Below are 17,726 nucleotides of genomic sequence, written 5' to 3' on the forward strand. Positions count from 1 at the left end.
GGGTACAGGTCTGGGAATCGCCCGGTTTACACACTTCACAGCACTCAGCAAAGCACATACCCTCCCCAATGTCCATAATCCCACCCCCCTTCTCTCAACCCCCCTCCCCCCAGCAACCCTCAGTTTGTTTTGTGAGATTAAGTAGAATGACTCTTTAAAGATAAGACCTTAACAAGCATAACCATGATATCATTATCACACCTAAAAAGTTAGCAAATCTGTAATGTCCTCCAGATATCTCAAATATACAATCTGTGTGTGCGTTTATAACAGTCTCATAATGTCATAATTTTTTTTATAGTCATATCTTTTACAGTCTATTTGTGGGAGTCAGGGTCCACACTGCGACCCATTGATACGTCTCAAGTCTCCTCTAACCTATAGGATCCCCTCTGTCTCTCTTATCTTGTCTTGGAGCTCATCTGTTGCAGAGGGAATCCCTACTTTGTCAGGTGACCAGTTAGAGGGGCAAAGGGCCCTCAGTGGTGGCAGGGGACTTGGAGATCACATGCAAGTCCTCAGACAGCTGGGGAAGCAGAGGCCAGGAAGGGAGACCGCAGTCCTCCGGCCCCAGCTCCAACCCAGCTGCCCGAGGCATCCAGATCCGTCTGCCTCCTCAGTCTCAGGTCATCAGACCAGGGCCTGGGGACAGAGCTCCCCAACTCCAGCTCATGTACCCCGCTGGGTAGGTGTGTCTGTGGGCAGGTCCCTCAGGATGGGTGTGGTTGGCCTGGCGCTGGCCCAGCTCCCAAGGACCTCCTGAGGCTGGGCGGCAAGCCTGGAGGAGCCCCGCAGGTGACGGGGAAGCCTCTGGGGCTGACGTAGCCGTCTGAGGTAGACAGCCCTGCAGCCTTGTCCCCATGCCCTGCCCTCCTTCGTGCTGCCTCCTTCTCACGTGTCTGTGTTTCTTTTCTCCTCCATGCTATGGCAGTGGTGCCCCGTGCTGATGAGACAATACTTGGTGCAGCCCCAGGCAGTCCTTTTCCAGGTAATTTCCTAGGGACCCAAATGACACCCGGCACCCACTTTCCTGAGGCACATGGCTCCTGGAGTCCCTCCTAGGATTCCTTTCCCCTTGTGTGGCTTAGCTTCCAGAGTGCCATCCCTGCCCTTATCTGAAGGACCTGCAAACCCATCCTGGCAGGCAGGCAGCGAGGAGTTTGACTCAAATCTCATTTTATTAACAAAGAAAATGAGGCCCCAAGAGCTGGCCCGGTTTGCCTGAGGTCACACAGGAGAGGGAGAGGCGGAGCTGGGCTGAGAACACTGTGCTATCGCTCCTGGCTCACAGTTTTTTCTACCACAGGGACAAAGGCTATATATGAATCAGATAAAAATTAGCTGAGGAAGTCCATTCCCTTGCCTGTACCTCAGTTTTTTCCATGTTGGGGAAGAAGATGACCCTGAGAATCTGTCTAGCTCAGACACTGGAGAGTTCAAGACTTTCCATCATCTGGAGCATGGTATCTGTGAGGAGGGTGTCCATACCTGCTGGCTTCGACCTTGAGGCCTCAAGAGACTCTGGGGCAGTAGGCAGAATTTATCCTCGTTGGTTGCCCTGGAGTGGACAGTCTGTGAATTGCTGTCCTCAGTTCATTTCTCTTTCTGGGTCATGGTCAAGGACGGCACCAGGGCGGCTCTGATGGGAAGGGAGCAGAAGCCCCAAATAACATCCTAAGAAAGAACCCCGAGGGCTCAGAGAAGTTAGAAGTGTGGAACACAGCTATTGCCTGTGATTGTCGGTGGTGGGAGGAGAGGGGGCTCTGTTCCTGAGAGTGTGGGAGCACCAACATGCTTACGCACGCGTGACCACCGTGTTCCGTCTGTTCAGCCCTTGGTCCCCCAAATAACTATGAGAAGTGGAAGTAGGTTGTCACGGTTACCAGAGGCACCGGTAATGCCTTCTCTCTCCTCTTTCTGTCTCCTGACCTTCCTTTCCATCTTCCTTTATCTGTCATTCTTTCTACCTCGTCCAGTTTCCAGTTTCACGAAGGACCTGAGATGTCCTGCAAAGTAAACAATTACACGTACCTAAGTTAGTAAGTTAAGGCTGAGAAAAAGTTCAGAAATGACGTGGCAAAAGAGGGAAGGTCCTAGCGCCAGGTGCCAGCAATGTTGTGGTTGTGGTGGTTGAACACTGAATTTGACTGAGCTTCTTGGCAGCCAAAGCAAAAACGGGTAAGCCGTGGTTTCCAGGGTTCCTCTTACTCAACCACAGGCAGGTTAACTACTCAGTAGGAAGAAAACACATCAGGGGTGCTGAACTGGGGAGAGACTGGCAAGGACTTTGAATATTCTAATGGGCAGCGTCTTCAGAGGCTTAAAAAAAAAAGTTCTTCATATGACTCTTTTATTTCCTCTAACAAATGTTGAATGCCTGATATTTTCTCGCAGAAGAGTGAAAGCTCTTCCCCAGAGGTTTTAACTCATGGTGGCCAAGGTGGTTGTTTTCTGGTCGCCTCACTTGATGAGGGGAGAGTTGGGGGTGGGGCAGGGGAAAGTTAGCGTATCACTTAGGGTTCTTGTTCAAACACTTCTCAGTTAATTTTTAAGTGTTGTGGCTAATGCGCTTAGGGGGCTCTAGGAATGTTCCCTATTCCATGCTCTCAAGGCAGCCTAGAGGGAGAGAGACAAACGGCCATTAAACATGGTAGAAGTATGGTAATGGAGGTCTGTGGAAGTAGGGAAGCATAGACAGATTCATGATTTCTTTGTAGGAGTGGGGGACTCAGGAATGGCTTCACCAAGGAGGTGACATTGGAGCTGGGTCTTGTGGACAGTGTAGGAGTTTTCTACGTGACCAGTGAGATGAGTCCTCTAGGGTAGGACTGCTGGGAGTGGCTAAGGAGCAGCCATGGGAGGAAGGGAGCCCAGGAGATTGGAGAGAATCAGCAGCAGCCCCAAGGGACGGGCAATGATGAGGACTTAGGGTAGTCCTAAACTAACACCAAACAAACTAACACCAAAACTAAACGATGGCATCCCTTGGCTCATGCAGGAGCAGAATAACAGCTGTGGAATCCTACAAAAGAAGGGTCTAGACTTGGGCCAAACCACCCCGTGGTGGTGGTGGGAGGTACAGATAGCCAAGGACAGCTGAGGACAGGTTTCCAAGTCCCCTGTCCCCAGGACCCCCACTCTTTAGGGAAGTTCACTCTACCTTCTGGCAGCCAGTCGTGGTTGGGAGACTGGATTTTTGGATCTCCTCCCACATGTGTAACTCAAGTTACAGATTTTTATCTGGGAAAGGTGATCCAAACCCAACTATGAAGGTGACTGGACAAACTTTGACAATCAATTTATTGACTAAAACAAAATCAAATACCTAGAAGACACTTCCAACCGGACATCAAAGAAATTAAGAGGCAGAATATCCTAGTTGGCTACCCTCGCAATTTTCTTAAACCCAGATTGGTTCTGCTTTCTTGAGGGAGATGAAAGCTTTCCCTTGTAGACCCAGCTGCCCAGGCTGGAGTCCAGGAAGAGAGCAGGTCTGACAGTGGGGTAGGGAAGGATGCAGGGCTGCTGGCTCTTGGTTGAGATTGCTGCCTGGCCCGCCTAAGGGCCACTCATTCATGTTTTCATCCATATGTTCCCTGTGCAAGCCTTTCACAGTCAAATCCTAGCTTGACTACCTTTCCATATTTGCCTTTTTCTACTTTCACTTCCTTCAATGATTGGCATGTGCCCTGTCCAGACCCCTGCTGTCCTCTTACCTCTGAGCCTTCCTACAGCACTTACCAGCCTTGGGGGTTGGGGATCACCCAGACCCGGGTTCGGTCCCACCTGCCCAAGAACCCTGTCCTGACCACTTCTCACTCCACATTCAACGAATGGTTCTGTGCTCTAGCTCCTCTTGGAGAAAGCTTCTGGGCCACGTGTCTTTTCCCTTGGGGTTTGTGGCTGAGAATCAGAGAACATGTCTGGTCTTCACATGCCATTTTGTCATAAGAAAGGCTCAATAAACACTGAACATTCATTATGCTCAGGCTTCCACAAGGGCACTTGGGAGCACAGAGAAGAAGGAGCCCTGTCCTCTACCCCAGAGTCCCAGGAGCTCTTACAGAATTGAAAGACACCCTTACAGAATTGTTTTGACCTCCTTTTTTGCTCATGGCAATGCACTGAAGGAGCTGTTCCAGTGAGCTTGCCTTCCAGGTTCCTTTTTTTAGCAAATTAGGAGGCTAATGGCATGACCAGGTCCCATTCGGTGGGGGACGAAGTCTAGACAGCGATCTTTGCCCAATAGCTCCTCGCTGCATGGAATGAAAACTTTCCTGGTCCTGACCTGAAGCAAGAAACATATTCTCACCTCTACTTAGTAGACCTGTATCCACTTATACGTGAAACAGATTTCTAAAACAGGACTTACTCTTGCTGTGTGTGTGAACCTTAGATATTTTCTGTTCTAGTCCATTCTAATTTCAATTTTTTACAATATTGGCACTAGCAAATTGATTTCACATGTATTTACAGGCCAGGACTCACAGTATGAAAATCATTAGAGTCATTTTCAAGACTTGGGAGTCAGGTGGATTCGATTGGAATCCTGGCTGTGGCACCTAGACGTTGTATGACTTTAAGGCAAGCTACTTCGCTTCTATCATAGGTTTCAGTTCATCGTCTGTAAATGGGAATAACATAGAACCTATTTCATGGAGTTACTGTGAGGATTAAATGGAACATTCAGGTAAAGCTCCTAACGCAGAGCAAGGGATCAATAAATGTGAGCTTTTGACATGGGTGTGAAGATTGTGGTTCTTATTGCCCTGGCATGATCACTTGGTGGGGCCAGCAGAACACAGACAGGTCTCCTGCCTCCTAAGGAGTGGTAGTCAGGAAGGACTTCCTGGAGGAGGAGGCATCAGATCAGGGCAGAGGGATAACTGGGACCCACTGCTGTCCTCACAGTGACCAAGAAACCCATGTTATTATCCCAGGACCACTAGTTTCCTTTTGAAGGGCAGGCTTTTCCCCAAGGATTTTTGGCTGGACCTAGAGCCAACCACGTTAGATGCCTTTGCCTTTTCCTTTTAGGTCTCCAATCCACCTGGAATTGATTTTTGTGTCCGGTATGAAGTAAAGATCTAATTTCTTTTTCCCCCCGTGTTTCTGAATGGATAACCGGGTCCCCCTCACACTGTTGATCAGAGGCCATCCTTCCCTGCTGATTTGTACATCCCCTCTCTCATATATCAAGTTTCCATATATGCACAGATCAGCTCCTGGACTCGCTTCTGTTTCACAGATCTATTTATCTGCCCCGTGCCAATCCCACGCTGTCTTAATTACTATGGCTCTACAGTGATTCCTGATGGCAGGGAGGCGTGTCCCCCTCTCGTCCTTCCTCCTCAGAAGCCTGTGCTCTTCTCTGCATGTTTCAGAATCAGCCTCTGCTGGAGATGATGGAGAGCCCAGGGGCTCCAAACAAAGATGTCCTCAGGGAGGCTCACGGCAGGGTGCCTGGGCCTGCAGCACCTCGCTGACTCACGGCTGCCAACCACCCCACTTTGAGCTGCCCAAGAATTCTTTCTAATTCATATTCCAAGAGAAGCAGCAGGAATGTACCTGTGTCTGAGTCCTGCCTGCCTGCCACTGGCCCAGGGGCTCCCCCAGTTCTGTACCCTATGGCTCAGTCCTCAGCCTCCTACCCAAGGTACCCGCATCTCCTCTCAGAAGACTGCTTGCTTCTCTGTCTCTGTCTACCAAGGACATAAGCCTGGACAGACAGGGATGTGCCTTCTGTAGGTGAGACCAGGCTCCTAGAGAGAACTGCTTATACCGCAATTTGATATGCACACCCAAGTCTTTGGCTTAGGTGTTTGCAAATATTTTTTTAGAGATTTAATTTATTAATTTGATGACAGAGATCGCAAGCAGGCAGAGAGGCAGGCAGAGACCGAGAGAGGGAAGCAGGCTCCCCGCTGAGCAGAGAGCCCAATGTGGGGCTTGATCCCCGGACCCTGGGATCGTGACCTGAGCCGAAGGCAGAGGCTTTAACCCATTGAGCCACCCAGGCACCCCTGCAAATATTTTCTTTACCTGAAGATCGGCCTGGGGGTTAGGTGGAAGGAAGGGACCTGGCATTCATGCTTCTCATTTTGTCTGTCCCTGAATGGGAAGACCAAGGCTGGCATCTTTTGGAGACTGCTGTGATGGTGGCATGGATGCCAAGAAAATGACTCATCCCAAGCTCTGATTTCATGAAATGGCTTAAAGAAAGGAGCACAATTGTGGGCGAGGTGCCCACAGTTGGCGTGATCATGCTCAGTCTGAGCTGTGCGCCCCGAAGTTCTCAGCAGACAGGTGCTCGCCAAACTGTGGTTCGTTTGGTCATATTGTATTGGATTTTGAGTGAAAGATTTTGGGGGACTACTCCCTGTACTGGGATTCTGCCCTGTTGGCCGTGGACAGAACCCTCTTTGTCTTGGGCCTCTATGAAAGCGTGGCATGATGATGTTTCAGACTCCTCTTAACCTTATTTCTGGGATTCTGCGTCTGTGGTTTAAGAGCATTGAAGTTGGACACTTTTCTCTCCATCCTCTTGGCAGCACGACTCTTATCTCTGCCTTGTTCTTGGTTGCTCGTATCTCCCTCCCTGCGTGGGAGTGGCCGTCTGTGGCCACCAGGACAGGGCAGGTAGAACCTGCAGGGACAGGAAGCTAGGCTGGGATTCTAGTGCGGCTGCACCTCCTCCCCCAGGGACAACTGCCGAGTTTGGACACCTGTCTTGTTCTATTGAGCCGAGCCTGCTTTCTCAACACTGGGGGTGGGGAAAGGGGGTTGTGAGCCCTCAGTGGGCCTTGGCACCGGCATGGGCTGAACCCCAGAATGTGGTTGGTGCTGACGTTTGGCCAAGGTGTTTTGGAGTCTGGATACTGAGCTCTCTCTATTTTGTTTCTTCTTTCAGACCACTGAGTATTCAGCGATGGCCTCGCTGGCTGGAGGGCTGGATGACATGAAGGCCAACCTGACCAGTCCCACCCCTGCCGACATCGGGAGCAGCGTGCCTGGGCCACAGTCCTACCCCATTGTGACAGGTGAGGGCACCTAAGGTGGAAGAGAAAGAAAGAGAGAGAGATTGGCACAGAGAGACTGAGATTGCCTGCATGCAGTGAGTGGCTTGGTGCTTTTGGACTTGACTGGACATTTTTTGTTTTAATAACGATATGAGGTCCTGGTATCGGTCAGGCAGGAGACTGCTGGGCCCAGAGGTTGTGACTGTGGTGAGAATAGGTTCTCTGTTGCCCCGATAAAGCCAGAGGAGAAAAAATGCCCAAGGGACCATGAGCTGGGACAGAGGGTAGGCGAGGCCCGTGACAGAGGGGCCTTGGTGATTTCGGAAAGTGGGTGGGGCCTGATGTTCGGTCCCTCTCGTGAGAAGGGCAGCCCTGGCTGGTGAGACTTGAGAAAGAGCACACTTCTGGCAAACTGGCATTGGCATTTCAGATTTCCAGGCACAGGCCAGTCAAAAAGGGCAGGAGGATTAGGCTGGAAGGTGTTTGGTGGATACAAAGTAGCTGCCTTTCTGGAAGGCCCAGGGCCAGCCTCTTTCGCTCTCAGTGTAAAGAGTTTGGACCCTGGAGGCACGCTGCGGGATTTGAACTTGCCAGCTGACTAGCTCTGTAATCTTGGGTAGGTCATGTAAGAATTCTGGGCCGTGTTTAAAAAATAAATCCCTACAATGGGGATGGTGATAGCACCTGACCCATGGTGTTGTTGCAAGGATTCATTCATTAATTAATTCATAAAAGGTGCTTAGACTTGTTCAGCACACAGCAAGCACCGATGTGCGTTGCTGTGTCAGGGCCTTCTCGCGGTGGCCTGTCACCACTGTTGAACTTGGTGCCGCAGAGGGGGCTGGACTAGAAGGGCTGGGTTAGGCAGATACCTTTTCGCGCTCCGATACCAGTGAGATAATATGGAAGGACAGACTCTGGACATTTGTCCAAGTGGGCAGGCAGGAAGCAGTCTCAGATACTAGACAGACAGATAGTGGGAGCCTTGGGGCTGGCGCTTGGCCCAGAGCCGAGGGGTCCAGCCGGGGGTCGCAGAAAGTCCCTGTAGGCTGCTAGGCAGGACATGGTAAGAAGGAACAGACAGGGGTTCTTAGAAGTACGGGTGGGCTATGGTCATGTCAGGGAAGCTGGGAACTGGGCTTGGGTTAGAACTTTGGGGGAGAGGGCTGGATGTCATATAGGCTCTAAGACAGCGAGAACCCCTCTCCTCCTGAAAGGCTGCGGTTGGGCCCAGGCAGCAGGTCTGGGAGCGGATTGGGTTTTTAGGTAAACCTTTGACCAAAGATTTGTTTGTACCCCAGAGCAAAGTCGGAATTATGCTTGATCTTTAAATTTTTTTTTAATTTTTGAGATAATTCTAACCCCTGACCCATTATTACTCTTTGTGTTGTTTTTAACTCTCATCTTTCCTAAAAGCACATTAAATTATCTGCTATAGAATTGTAAAAGCACTCAGGCCATGGATGGTTACCTTGGAAGAAATATTTTCTGCCTTTTTCTGGGAAAAATAGAAAAAAAATGGGCTGTTTTGCCTGTCTTTCCACAGAGGTGTGTTCCTGGGTGTTCACTGCTGAAGGAGGACGGAGGGTTATGAGAGCGAGGTATGAGGTGGCAGGCGAAAGCTGTTGGGAAAAATCAGTATCACGTTACATGATGGGCTCTTACTATACCTAGGACTACTTTGTGCAATTCTGAGCTGTTTTATTTTATTACAGTTTTTAAAAGATTATTTACTTATTTATTTATTTGACAGGGAGAGAGAAATCACAAGTAGGCAAAGAGGCAGGCAGAGACAGGGCGAAGCAGGTTCCCTGCTGAGTAGAGAGCCCGATGCGGGGCTCAGTCCCAGGACCCTGAGATCATATCATTAGCTCATGTCAAAGGCAGAGGCTAAACCCACATAGCCACCCAGGTGCCCCTTATGACAATTAAAAAAAAATGTTTTATTTATTTATGTGTGAGAGAAAGAAAGAACATGAAAGGGGAGGTCAGAGGGAGAAGCAGACTCCCTACTGAGCAGAGAGCCTGATGGGGGACTTGGTCCTGGGACTCCAGGATCATGACCTGAGCTGAAGGCAGTCACTTAACCCACTTAGCTACACAGGCACCCTTATTACAAATGTTTTAAATCCAGGGGGGACTGGGTGGCTCAGTTAGTGGAGTGTCTGACTCGTGGTTTCAGCTCAGCTCATGCTCTCAGGGTTGTGAGAGCCCTGCGCTATGCTCCACACATAGCAGGGAGGCTGCTGGAGATTCTCTCTCCCTCTCCCTCTGCTCTGGTGAGCACTCTCTCTAAGAATAAATTAAAATATCTTGTTTAAAAAATCCAATCTGTTTTTTAAAAGTTCACCCATGTCTTGATTTTGCATAACCATATGCTTGATTTTGAAATATTGGAAGTATTCTAATTACAAATACGATCATTAGCTTTCTCGTGAGTAAACAAACAATAGCTAGCTAGAAAACTAATAGAAGAAAAGAGTCCTTTAACAATAGCACCAAAAAAACCCCAGAGGCTGAGGAATAAACCTCGCTTTCAACTCCACTAAGGACATAAAAGAATAAATGGAGAGATATAACTTGTTCTTGAGCGGGAAAACTCAATATCATAAAGATGTCAGTTTCCCCTAAGTAATCTACTCATTCAAAGCAATCCCAATCAAACTAGCAGCAGAATTTTTTTTTAACATGTCCAAATGATACAAAAATACTGGAAGAATAAACACTCAAGGATAGCTAAAAAACTCTGAAATAGAGAAATGAGCAAAAGTCATAGCCTATTTAAAAACATTATGATGGAGGTGTGGAGAAGGTGGCTGGGTTATGGACATTGGGGAGACTATGTGCTATGGTGAGTGCTGTGAAGTGTGTAAGCCTGATGATTCACAGACCTGTACCCCTGGGGCTAATAATACATTATATGTTAATAAAAAAATAAAAATAAAAATAAAAGGGGATTAAGGGGAAAAAAAGAAACAAAAACCATTATGATAAATCAGCAGCAACTAAAACTATTTTTAGGGCTTTTTTAGAGTTTATTTATTTAACTAATCTCTATACCCAATGCGGGGCTCAAACTCACAACCCAGAGATCAAGGGTCATTTGCTCTCTTGACTGAGCCATCCAGGTGCCCCTAAAACTATTTGTAATCGAAACTAAAGTAGACAAATATAACAGCATAGAGAGTCCTTAAATAGATCCAAATATATGTGGGTGTTGATAACGTAGTATTTCAAATTGGTAAAGATAAACCATTCAGTTAGTGGTGTTGAGACAGCTGGGCTTGTTGGATACACACCTCACTTTTTTTTTTTTTTAAGGATTTTATTTATCAGAGGGAGAGAGGGGGAGAGAGCGAGCACAGGCAGACAGAATGGCAGGCAGAGGCAGAGGGAGAAGCAGGCTGAGCAAGGAGCCCGATGTGGGACTCGGTCGCAGGACACTGGGATCATGACCTGAGCCGAAGGCAGCTGCTTAACCAACTCAGCCACCCAGGCGTCCCCACACCTCACTTTTTATATCAAAATAAATTCCAAGTTGAACTAACCTTTCAGTGTAAAAAACGGAACCAATAGTAAACTTAAAAAAACGAGGGCTACATTTTATAATCTTAGAGTGGGGAAGGCCTTTAAAAATCTGTTCCAAATTATAAAAGACAAAGAAAAAATAATATAAATGACAGTTAAATATATAAGTCTTTTGTATGTGGGACGCCTGGGTGGCTCAGTTGGTTAAGCAGCTGCCTTCAGCTCAGGTCATCCATCCCAGCGTCATGGGATCGAGTCCCACATCGGGCTCCTTGCTTCTCCCTCTGACTCTGCCTGCCACTCTGTCTGCCTGTGCTCGCTCTCGCTCGCTCTCTCTGACAAATAAATAAATAAAATCTTTAAAAAAAAAATGTCTTTTGTACGTGATGTAAAAACATTCAAAAGACAAAGAACAAAATGGGGGGGTAAGTATGGAACATGGAAGACAAAAAAGGTAATTTCTTAATATATAAAGAACTTTTAGAAATGAATAAGGAAAGGGCACCTGGGTGGCGCAGTTGGTTAAGCAGCTGCCTTTGGTCAGCTCAGGTCATGATCCTGGAGTCCCAGACTTGAGTCCCACATCGAGCGGGCTTCGAGGTCCATGGGGAGTCTGCTTCTCCCTTTGACCTTCTCCCCTCTCATGCTCTCTCTCACTGTCTCTCTCTAAATAAACAAAATCTTAAAAAAAAAAAAAAAAGAAAGAAATGAACAAGGAAAAAAATCAGTAGAAAAAACAGGTCAAGACTATGGGTAGGTCATTCACTGGGAAAAATGCAGATATCCAACAGTGCATAAAAGATACTCACCTGACTCATGATTTTAAAACTGCAAATTAGGGGCGCCTGGGTGGCTCAGTTGGTTAAGCATCTGCCTTCGACTCGGGTCATGATTCTAGGGTCCTGGGATTGAGCCTCATGTCGGGCTCTCTGCTTCTCAGAGAGCCTGCTTCTCTCTCTCCCTCTGCCTACTGCTCTGCTTACCTGTGCTCTCTATCTCTCTGTCAAATAAATAAATAAAATCTTTAAAAAAATATACTGCAAATTAAAACAATCATGAGACGCTTTAAAAAACCCACTAGCTTATCAAAGACTGAAGTGTTTCTTGAGGGCCAGTGTTGGAGAAGGTATGAGAAACAAGTATTTTCATACCCTCTTTACAAATCAGTGTAACCTGTTTTGGAGGGAAATTTGGCAATATCCATCAAAAGTTTAAATGCACGCACCTGCCCTCTAACCCAAAACTTTCATATGTGGATCACAGATATATTCACGTAGATGCACAGTGATACCTATCTCTGTATAATAATTATAGAATTATTTATAATGGCAAACAAATGGAAACAATGCAGTGTCTGTCAACAGGGGCTGGTTAAATGAATGATGGCTCCTCCTAGCACAAAATACTATGCAACCAATCAAACCAATTAAAAAGAATTAGGTAGAGCTGTCTATGCTGAAATGAATAAATGTCTGAGATATATTTTTAAGTGCATAAGCCATTTGTAAAACACCGTGTGCCGTATGATCCCATTGGTGTGAAAAAATATAAAGGACACACACACAGAGGCACGGGCACACCCAGGCAGGTGGGAGGCTTGTATAATGAGGACTCAGGGGAAGATGGCCCGGTCCTTCCTGTGTTTTATGGGGTGCTGTGATGTTGAGGTTCTCTGCCCCATCCCAGCCAGCATCCCCTTGGGACAGCAGACATTAACAATGCCCCTTCACTCTCCTGAACTTGAGTTCATAAAGACTATCTTCACATCTGATTTTAAATAAAATAAAAATAATCTCTTAATTATGAGGTACAGAAAGAATGAAAGTGAAATTATTTATAACTTGTTTATAATTAATACTGTGTACTTTGTGGGCGCCTGGGTGGCTCAGTTGGTTAAGCGTCTGCCTTTGGCTCGTGTTTGATCCCAGGGTCCTAGGATCGAGCCCCCCGCATTGGGCTCCCTGCTCAGCAGGGTGTCTGCTTCTGCCTTTCCCTCTGTCCCCCAGTTGCTGCTCTCTCTCTCTCTCAAATAGACAAATAAAATCTTTAAAAAGATACTAGGTACTTTGATACGTAAATACTCTGCCTGATTAGACAGCAAGACATGATGAAGTAATTCGGAGCCTGCCCGTGCACAGGATCACCATGAATCAGCCACAGCCCTGAGCAGTCTTAGAGACTCGTACCTACTTCTACGGCGAGCTTGACTTTATGGATAGGTGAGGAACTGCCGGCAAAGTTCCAAGTAAAATAAAGTATGAGCTTTGCTCGGTTTACACAGTCATTGCATTCCTAGAAAATGCAGTGTATATTAAGACCTTGGAAATTGCAAGTTCACATTTATATGTAAATGAAGTTCAGAGCTAGATTCAAATAATTATAAACAGAATTTTCACCTGTCCTGTTGGGCAGGACATGATAGTTGTGCAAGATGAAAGGAAACCTCACAGTGGGCAGCAATGCCTCTCAGTCGTCAAAAGCCCCCCATAAATTTTCCAAACACTCTCTAGGGGGCAGTTGCTGACCCCCCTGAGAAGTGTTAAGAATGCCTTGAAGGAATGCCCCCTAGAGCTGTTAGGATGGGCCTCCGTGTGACCACAGGGTAGTGATTGAATTCCACTTGTGTTCGTGGATGTGTTGATACAGTTCTGAACTCTTTGGGGAGACCTTGAAGCTTCCAGCCCCACGCCTTACCTTCTCCACTCCCCACAGAGCCCGCAGCGTAGTTGGTGCCCAACGGGACCGTAAGCCAGCCCAACGCTCTACCTGGAGTCGATGCGCCTGGGGTTGAGGTGGCCTGCGTCCTGCTCCATCTCGGCCCTTACACTCCGTGCTATGCAGGGAAGATCTCATTAGAGAATGAGTCAGTTTCTCTCCATCGTTTATATGCCACATTAAATATTAAGTTAAACTCCTGCTCTACCAGCCAGGGCCACGGTTCAGAAACTGCTCACCATTTGCAAACCAGTGACATGGCCAGCTCGTTTCTGCATCATCAGCAGTTTGGGATCGTCCTGATTGGGACTAATTATCTGCAGATGTGTCCTTGGGCCACAGGCCTGCCGATGGGGCAGCCACTGTGCCTACCTGCCAGGGAGGACAGCAGGTGGGATGCCAGGCTCCCCACTTCTGCTCATCTCCCTACTGGTGAAGGACCCAGCAGGCTTGCCCTCAGCGGTGCCCAGCTGACCTTTGCCTAGAAGAACAAAGGAATGGGGGCAGCCTGTGTACTTGCCGGCCTTCTTCCCCTGAGGACCATCTTTTTGCATCAGCAGTTAGGATGGAGGGAGGAGACCGAGGGAGGCTTCTTCTCAAGTAAATTTGGGTGGTGGAGGACCCTGGGGTATGAGGCTCCCCCGGGCACTGTCTCCTCTAAGCAAAAGAGACCACTAGTGGGCTGCAGATGCGGAAGGCAGAAGGATGCTGAATCCCTAAGACCACCAGCTCTGATTTGCTCTACCCCTAGGTTCAATGTTTGGAGCCTCCATATCCCAGACTTGGCAGCCCAAGGAAGCCCTCCCCGCCCCTGCCTTTTTCATCTGAGCAATAGCTGAAGACTGAATGAAAGAGCACTAGACTGGGAGTCAGAGGAATGGGCGGAAGCCTGGACCTTCCCACTTCATTGTCCTATCCTTCAGCAGATAGATTGTCCTCTGAGCCTCAGTTTACCTGTCTATGAAACGGGGATGGCGATTCCCGCCCTGCCTGTCTCCTTTGGCTGTTGCAAGGATATAATGGGACGGTGGGGGAAGAGAGTTTGAGAGCCTCCACAGGGACATCTTAGGGTGTGTGGGTAGTTGGGGGAGAAGGCAATCTGGAGGGCCCAGGAGCCTGTGTTGAACTTTTCAGCCTCCCTTAGGAAAACATCCCAACCACAGATGGGCAGGGTGGGAAGGTCATGCAGTCCAACTGCTCACCTGACAGCCGGGAAGACCCAGGTCCAGAGAGGGGAGGTGACCTGCTCAAGGTCACATCCAGTGAGTTGGAGCTGGAACTAGGGCTCACTGAGAGCTCTGACCTTTGTGGCCTGTTGCCGTTATGTGGTGGGATGGACCAAAAAAAAACACAAAAAACAAACCCCAATTTAAATTTCTGGAGGGTGTTTCTTCTAGCATGTAATTGAGAATGTCAGCAGGAAAGCCAGACTTCTTAGCTTGGAGCCCAGTGTCCCCATATTCTAGCTGACTGACCTTGGACAGGTTACTAACCTCCATGCCTAAGTTCCCATCCATAAAACGAAGCTCAGACAGAGCTCGTGCGTAGGCTTCCTGTGAGGATAACAGGCATGGTCCCTGCAGAGTCTTAGCACAGTGGTTGGCGCGTGTAAACACTCAACAGATGGTAGTGATTAGCGTGTTTCTGGGCTCTTGTACCAGAAGTTCTGGCCAGTGCCAAGCCACTCTGAATGGCTGACTGTTGGTTCATCTTTCCACGGGGAGCACCTCCTCGGATCTGTTTGTCATGGGCCTTTGAGGATCAATCAGAACCAGCAAAATAAGCTCAGGGTGAAATCATAATGAATAGCAAAAACTAAAAGATGAGAAATTCCTTGTGTATCCTGTCTGCCAAAGATGCCGCCAAAAAAATACAATTAAAGCTACAATACAGCATCACGTGACAAGGGCTCAGCCCTGGGGCTTGCCTAGGATTCCCATGGAAGATACTGGGGTGTCAAAGTTGTGTTCACTGGAAAGGAGCATAGCACGGATAGTTACTGTTTACTGGACTCTCACCGTGTGCCCAGCTGGGGCACGATGGTGGTCCTGGTGGCCCGACCCTGTCCTCACTGGGCTTATCTGCTGGGAAGAGCCGGACAATTCACAGCAACCGGAGAAAAAAATGTGCAACTTAATTTCATCAAGGCTTGCGTTTTGGAGGAACCAGCTGGTTGAAGGGTGATGGTGAGTGAGTGTGGGGACAAAGCTGAGCTGCTCTAAAAATGTGGCATTTGATCTGAGATCCCAGTGATGAAAAGCTTTGGTTAGATTTCGGGGAAGGGAATTCCTGACAAGATCCAGCCTTGGTAGATGCCTTTTAACTGTGAAATGAGTGAGCAAGTGAGATGTGGAAAGGGTGGGACTATTTCTTAGTTCTCTCTCTGTTGCTAGTGGGGCCCAGCCCATAGTCAGGCTTTGGGGGGGCTCTGAAAAAACAGTGGGAATTAACTTCAGAGGTTGGATGACCCCTCTCTTCACTCACCTGAGAATTTTTCTACATCAGGGCTTGGTTACCTCTGGTGATGGGGATTTCACCACCTCAAAGGCAAAGAATCTTTAGGCAGTACTTACCTGAAGCCATACTCCAATGAAGTGATTCTGATTTCCTTTCCCACTAGCAACCTCAACGTGAAGTATCTGCAAAGTCCAGATAGGTATCCATGCTGTGAACTTGATAGGCCCAGCCATGGCCCAACACCTCCCTCGGCTGGCATTCTGTGTACCCAGGGTGCAGCCCAAAGCTTGTTTGGTCTGCATTGTGTTTTTTATTTTATTATTTTATTTTATTTATTTTTTTAAAAAAGATTTTATTTATTTATTTATTTGACACACAGAGAGAGATCACAAGTAGGCAGAGAGAGAGGAGGGGAAGCAGGCTCCCTGCTGAGCAGAGAGCCTGATGTGGGACTCGATCCCAGGACCCTGAGACCATGACCTGAGCCGAAGACAGAGGCTTTAACCCACTGAGCCACCCAGGTGCCCTGTGTTGTGTTCTTCAAACTTAAGAGAAAAAAAAAAAAAAAGCTTTGACTGGCATTGTAAAGATCAGAGGAGAGCAGCCCAAGTGTCCATCAGTGGGGAACTGTTGAAGTCAAGAGCAGCTTAGCCATCCAATTCACGGTTGTGCTGCTGTAGGAAGGAATGAGGACACTCTCTATGTCCTGGTAGGAAAGGAGATTCGAGATACATTATTCATGAAAAAAGCGAGACTAGTGTATACCAAATGCTACCTTTTGTGTAAAGAACAGAAAGACAATGGGAATGCATATTGTGTTTGCGCACACACGCATAAAGAAACCCTAGAAGGATACTTGGGAACTTAATAACCATGTTTAGGCAGAAGCCGTGAACTGGGTATGGGAAGAGGACTTTTTCCCGAATACCATTTACATGTTTAAGTTTTCAAATGTTGTCAATATATGATTATCAAAAAATTAAATTTAAAGGTGCTTTAAAGTCAGGAGATTTAACATAAAGATGAAAACATCTCTCTCGTCTTGGAAAATTGAAAAAAATGTCCATCTTGGGTCCATATCACCGTGCAGCCACTCCCAGTAGAGCTGAGAAGTGGCGGTCCCTGTGTGTGTGTGGCAGGGGTGGGGGGAGGAGGGTGGGCTGGGTTCTCCCATTTGCCGTGGACTCCTGGGCAGCTCAGTAATTTACCAGGCTGGCCGCCCCCTGTGGCCTTACAAGTTCTTGGCTTTGCTACAGTCCTGATCCTTCCTCGTCTCTTCTGGTTGCTACTTCTGCCCCTACAGAAAATTGCTCTGTCAAGCCAGGAAGGGCTGGCCACAGGCTGTCCAACTGGCCTTGCCTATGTCCAACTCCAGGCCTTTGCTCAGACCATTTTGCCTGCCTGGAATGGCTTTCCCCAGATGTTAGCTCAGCAGGTAACTCATCCTGATATGTAACCAATCCTCTGGAGTACTGAGTGTAAAGTTCTCAAGAACAGGCAGCAACACGGTGTTTCATCCCAGTGTAGTGATGTCACTCTCTCTCCAAACTAGATGTTGTGCTTCAGGAAACCACAACCAGAAAAAAAAACTCAGCATGTGAGCCTGGAACTTTCCCCAGAGATACAGGGCTATTTGCTTTCCAGAAAGATTCAAGGTGAATCCAATCGGGGTTTAAAGTATTTGGTTTGGGATTGTGAAGTAGACTTACCATTACAGATTCTATAAACACTTGGAATTTTGGAATTTTAGTGTTTGGAACGATATTCAGAGGTTCAGAAAAGCTGAAGTTCTGATCATTTTGAAGCCAAAATGAAATTCAAGTATTTCCATAATTAAAATGCACATCTAAGGAAAATCTGATTTGCTTTCAGGTTAGCAAGGTATCCCTAAGAACTATTTGTTGAATAAATGAATTAATCTTTGTGGAAAGTGCAGTGTCAATTAAAAAAAATAATTTCAGCAGAAAGTGCTGTAGTTGTTTCTGACCTTGTATCTCGTAGGATAAA

At 47.5% G+C, this 17,726-nt stretch overlaps 1 protein-coding gene across 3 annotated transcripts in view; it reads left to right on the forward strand.

The window, feature by feature from the left end:
- The window catches only part of PAX5 (paired box 5), a 192,674-nt gene that overhangs the window by 105,191 nt on the left and 69,757 nt on the right, over positions 1–17,726 (forward strand). For 2 of the 3 annotated variants that reach the window (XM_059141534.1, XM_059141533.1), the window contains 2 exons: positions 932–988; positions 6,911–7,040. In XM_059141534.1, coding sequence (XP_058997517.1) covers positions 932–988; positions 6,911–7,040 — 187 coding nt within the window. The remainder of the gene's footprint in view (positions 1–931; positions 989–6,910; positions 7,041–17,726) is intronic. The other variant, XM_059141535.1, reaches the window with a different exon arrangement.

This window comes from Mustela lutreola, chromosome 12, assembly GCF_030435805.1.
Source record: "Mustela lutreola isolate mMusLut2 chromosome 12, mMusLut2.pri, whole genome shotgun sequence".
In the NCBI taxonomy this organism is placed as follows: domain Eukaryota; kingdom Metazoa; phylum Chordata; class Mammalia; order Carnivora; family Mustelidae; genus Mustela; species Mustela lutreola.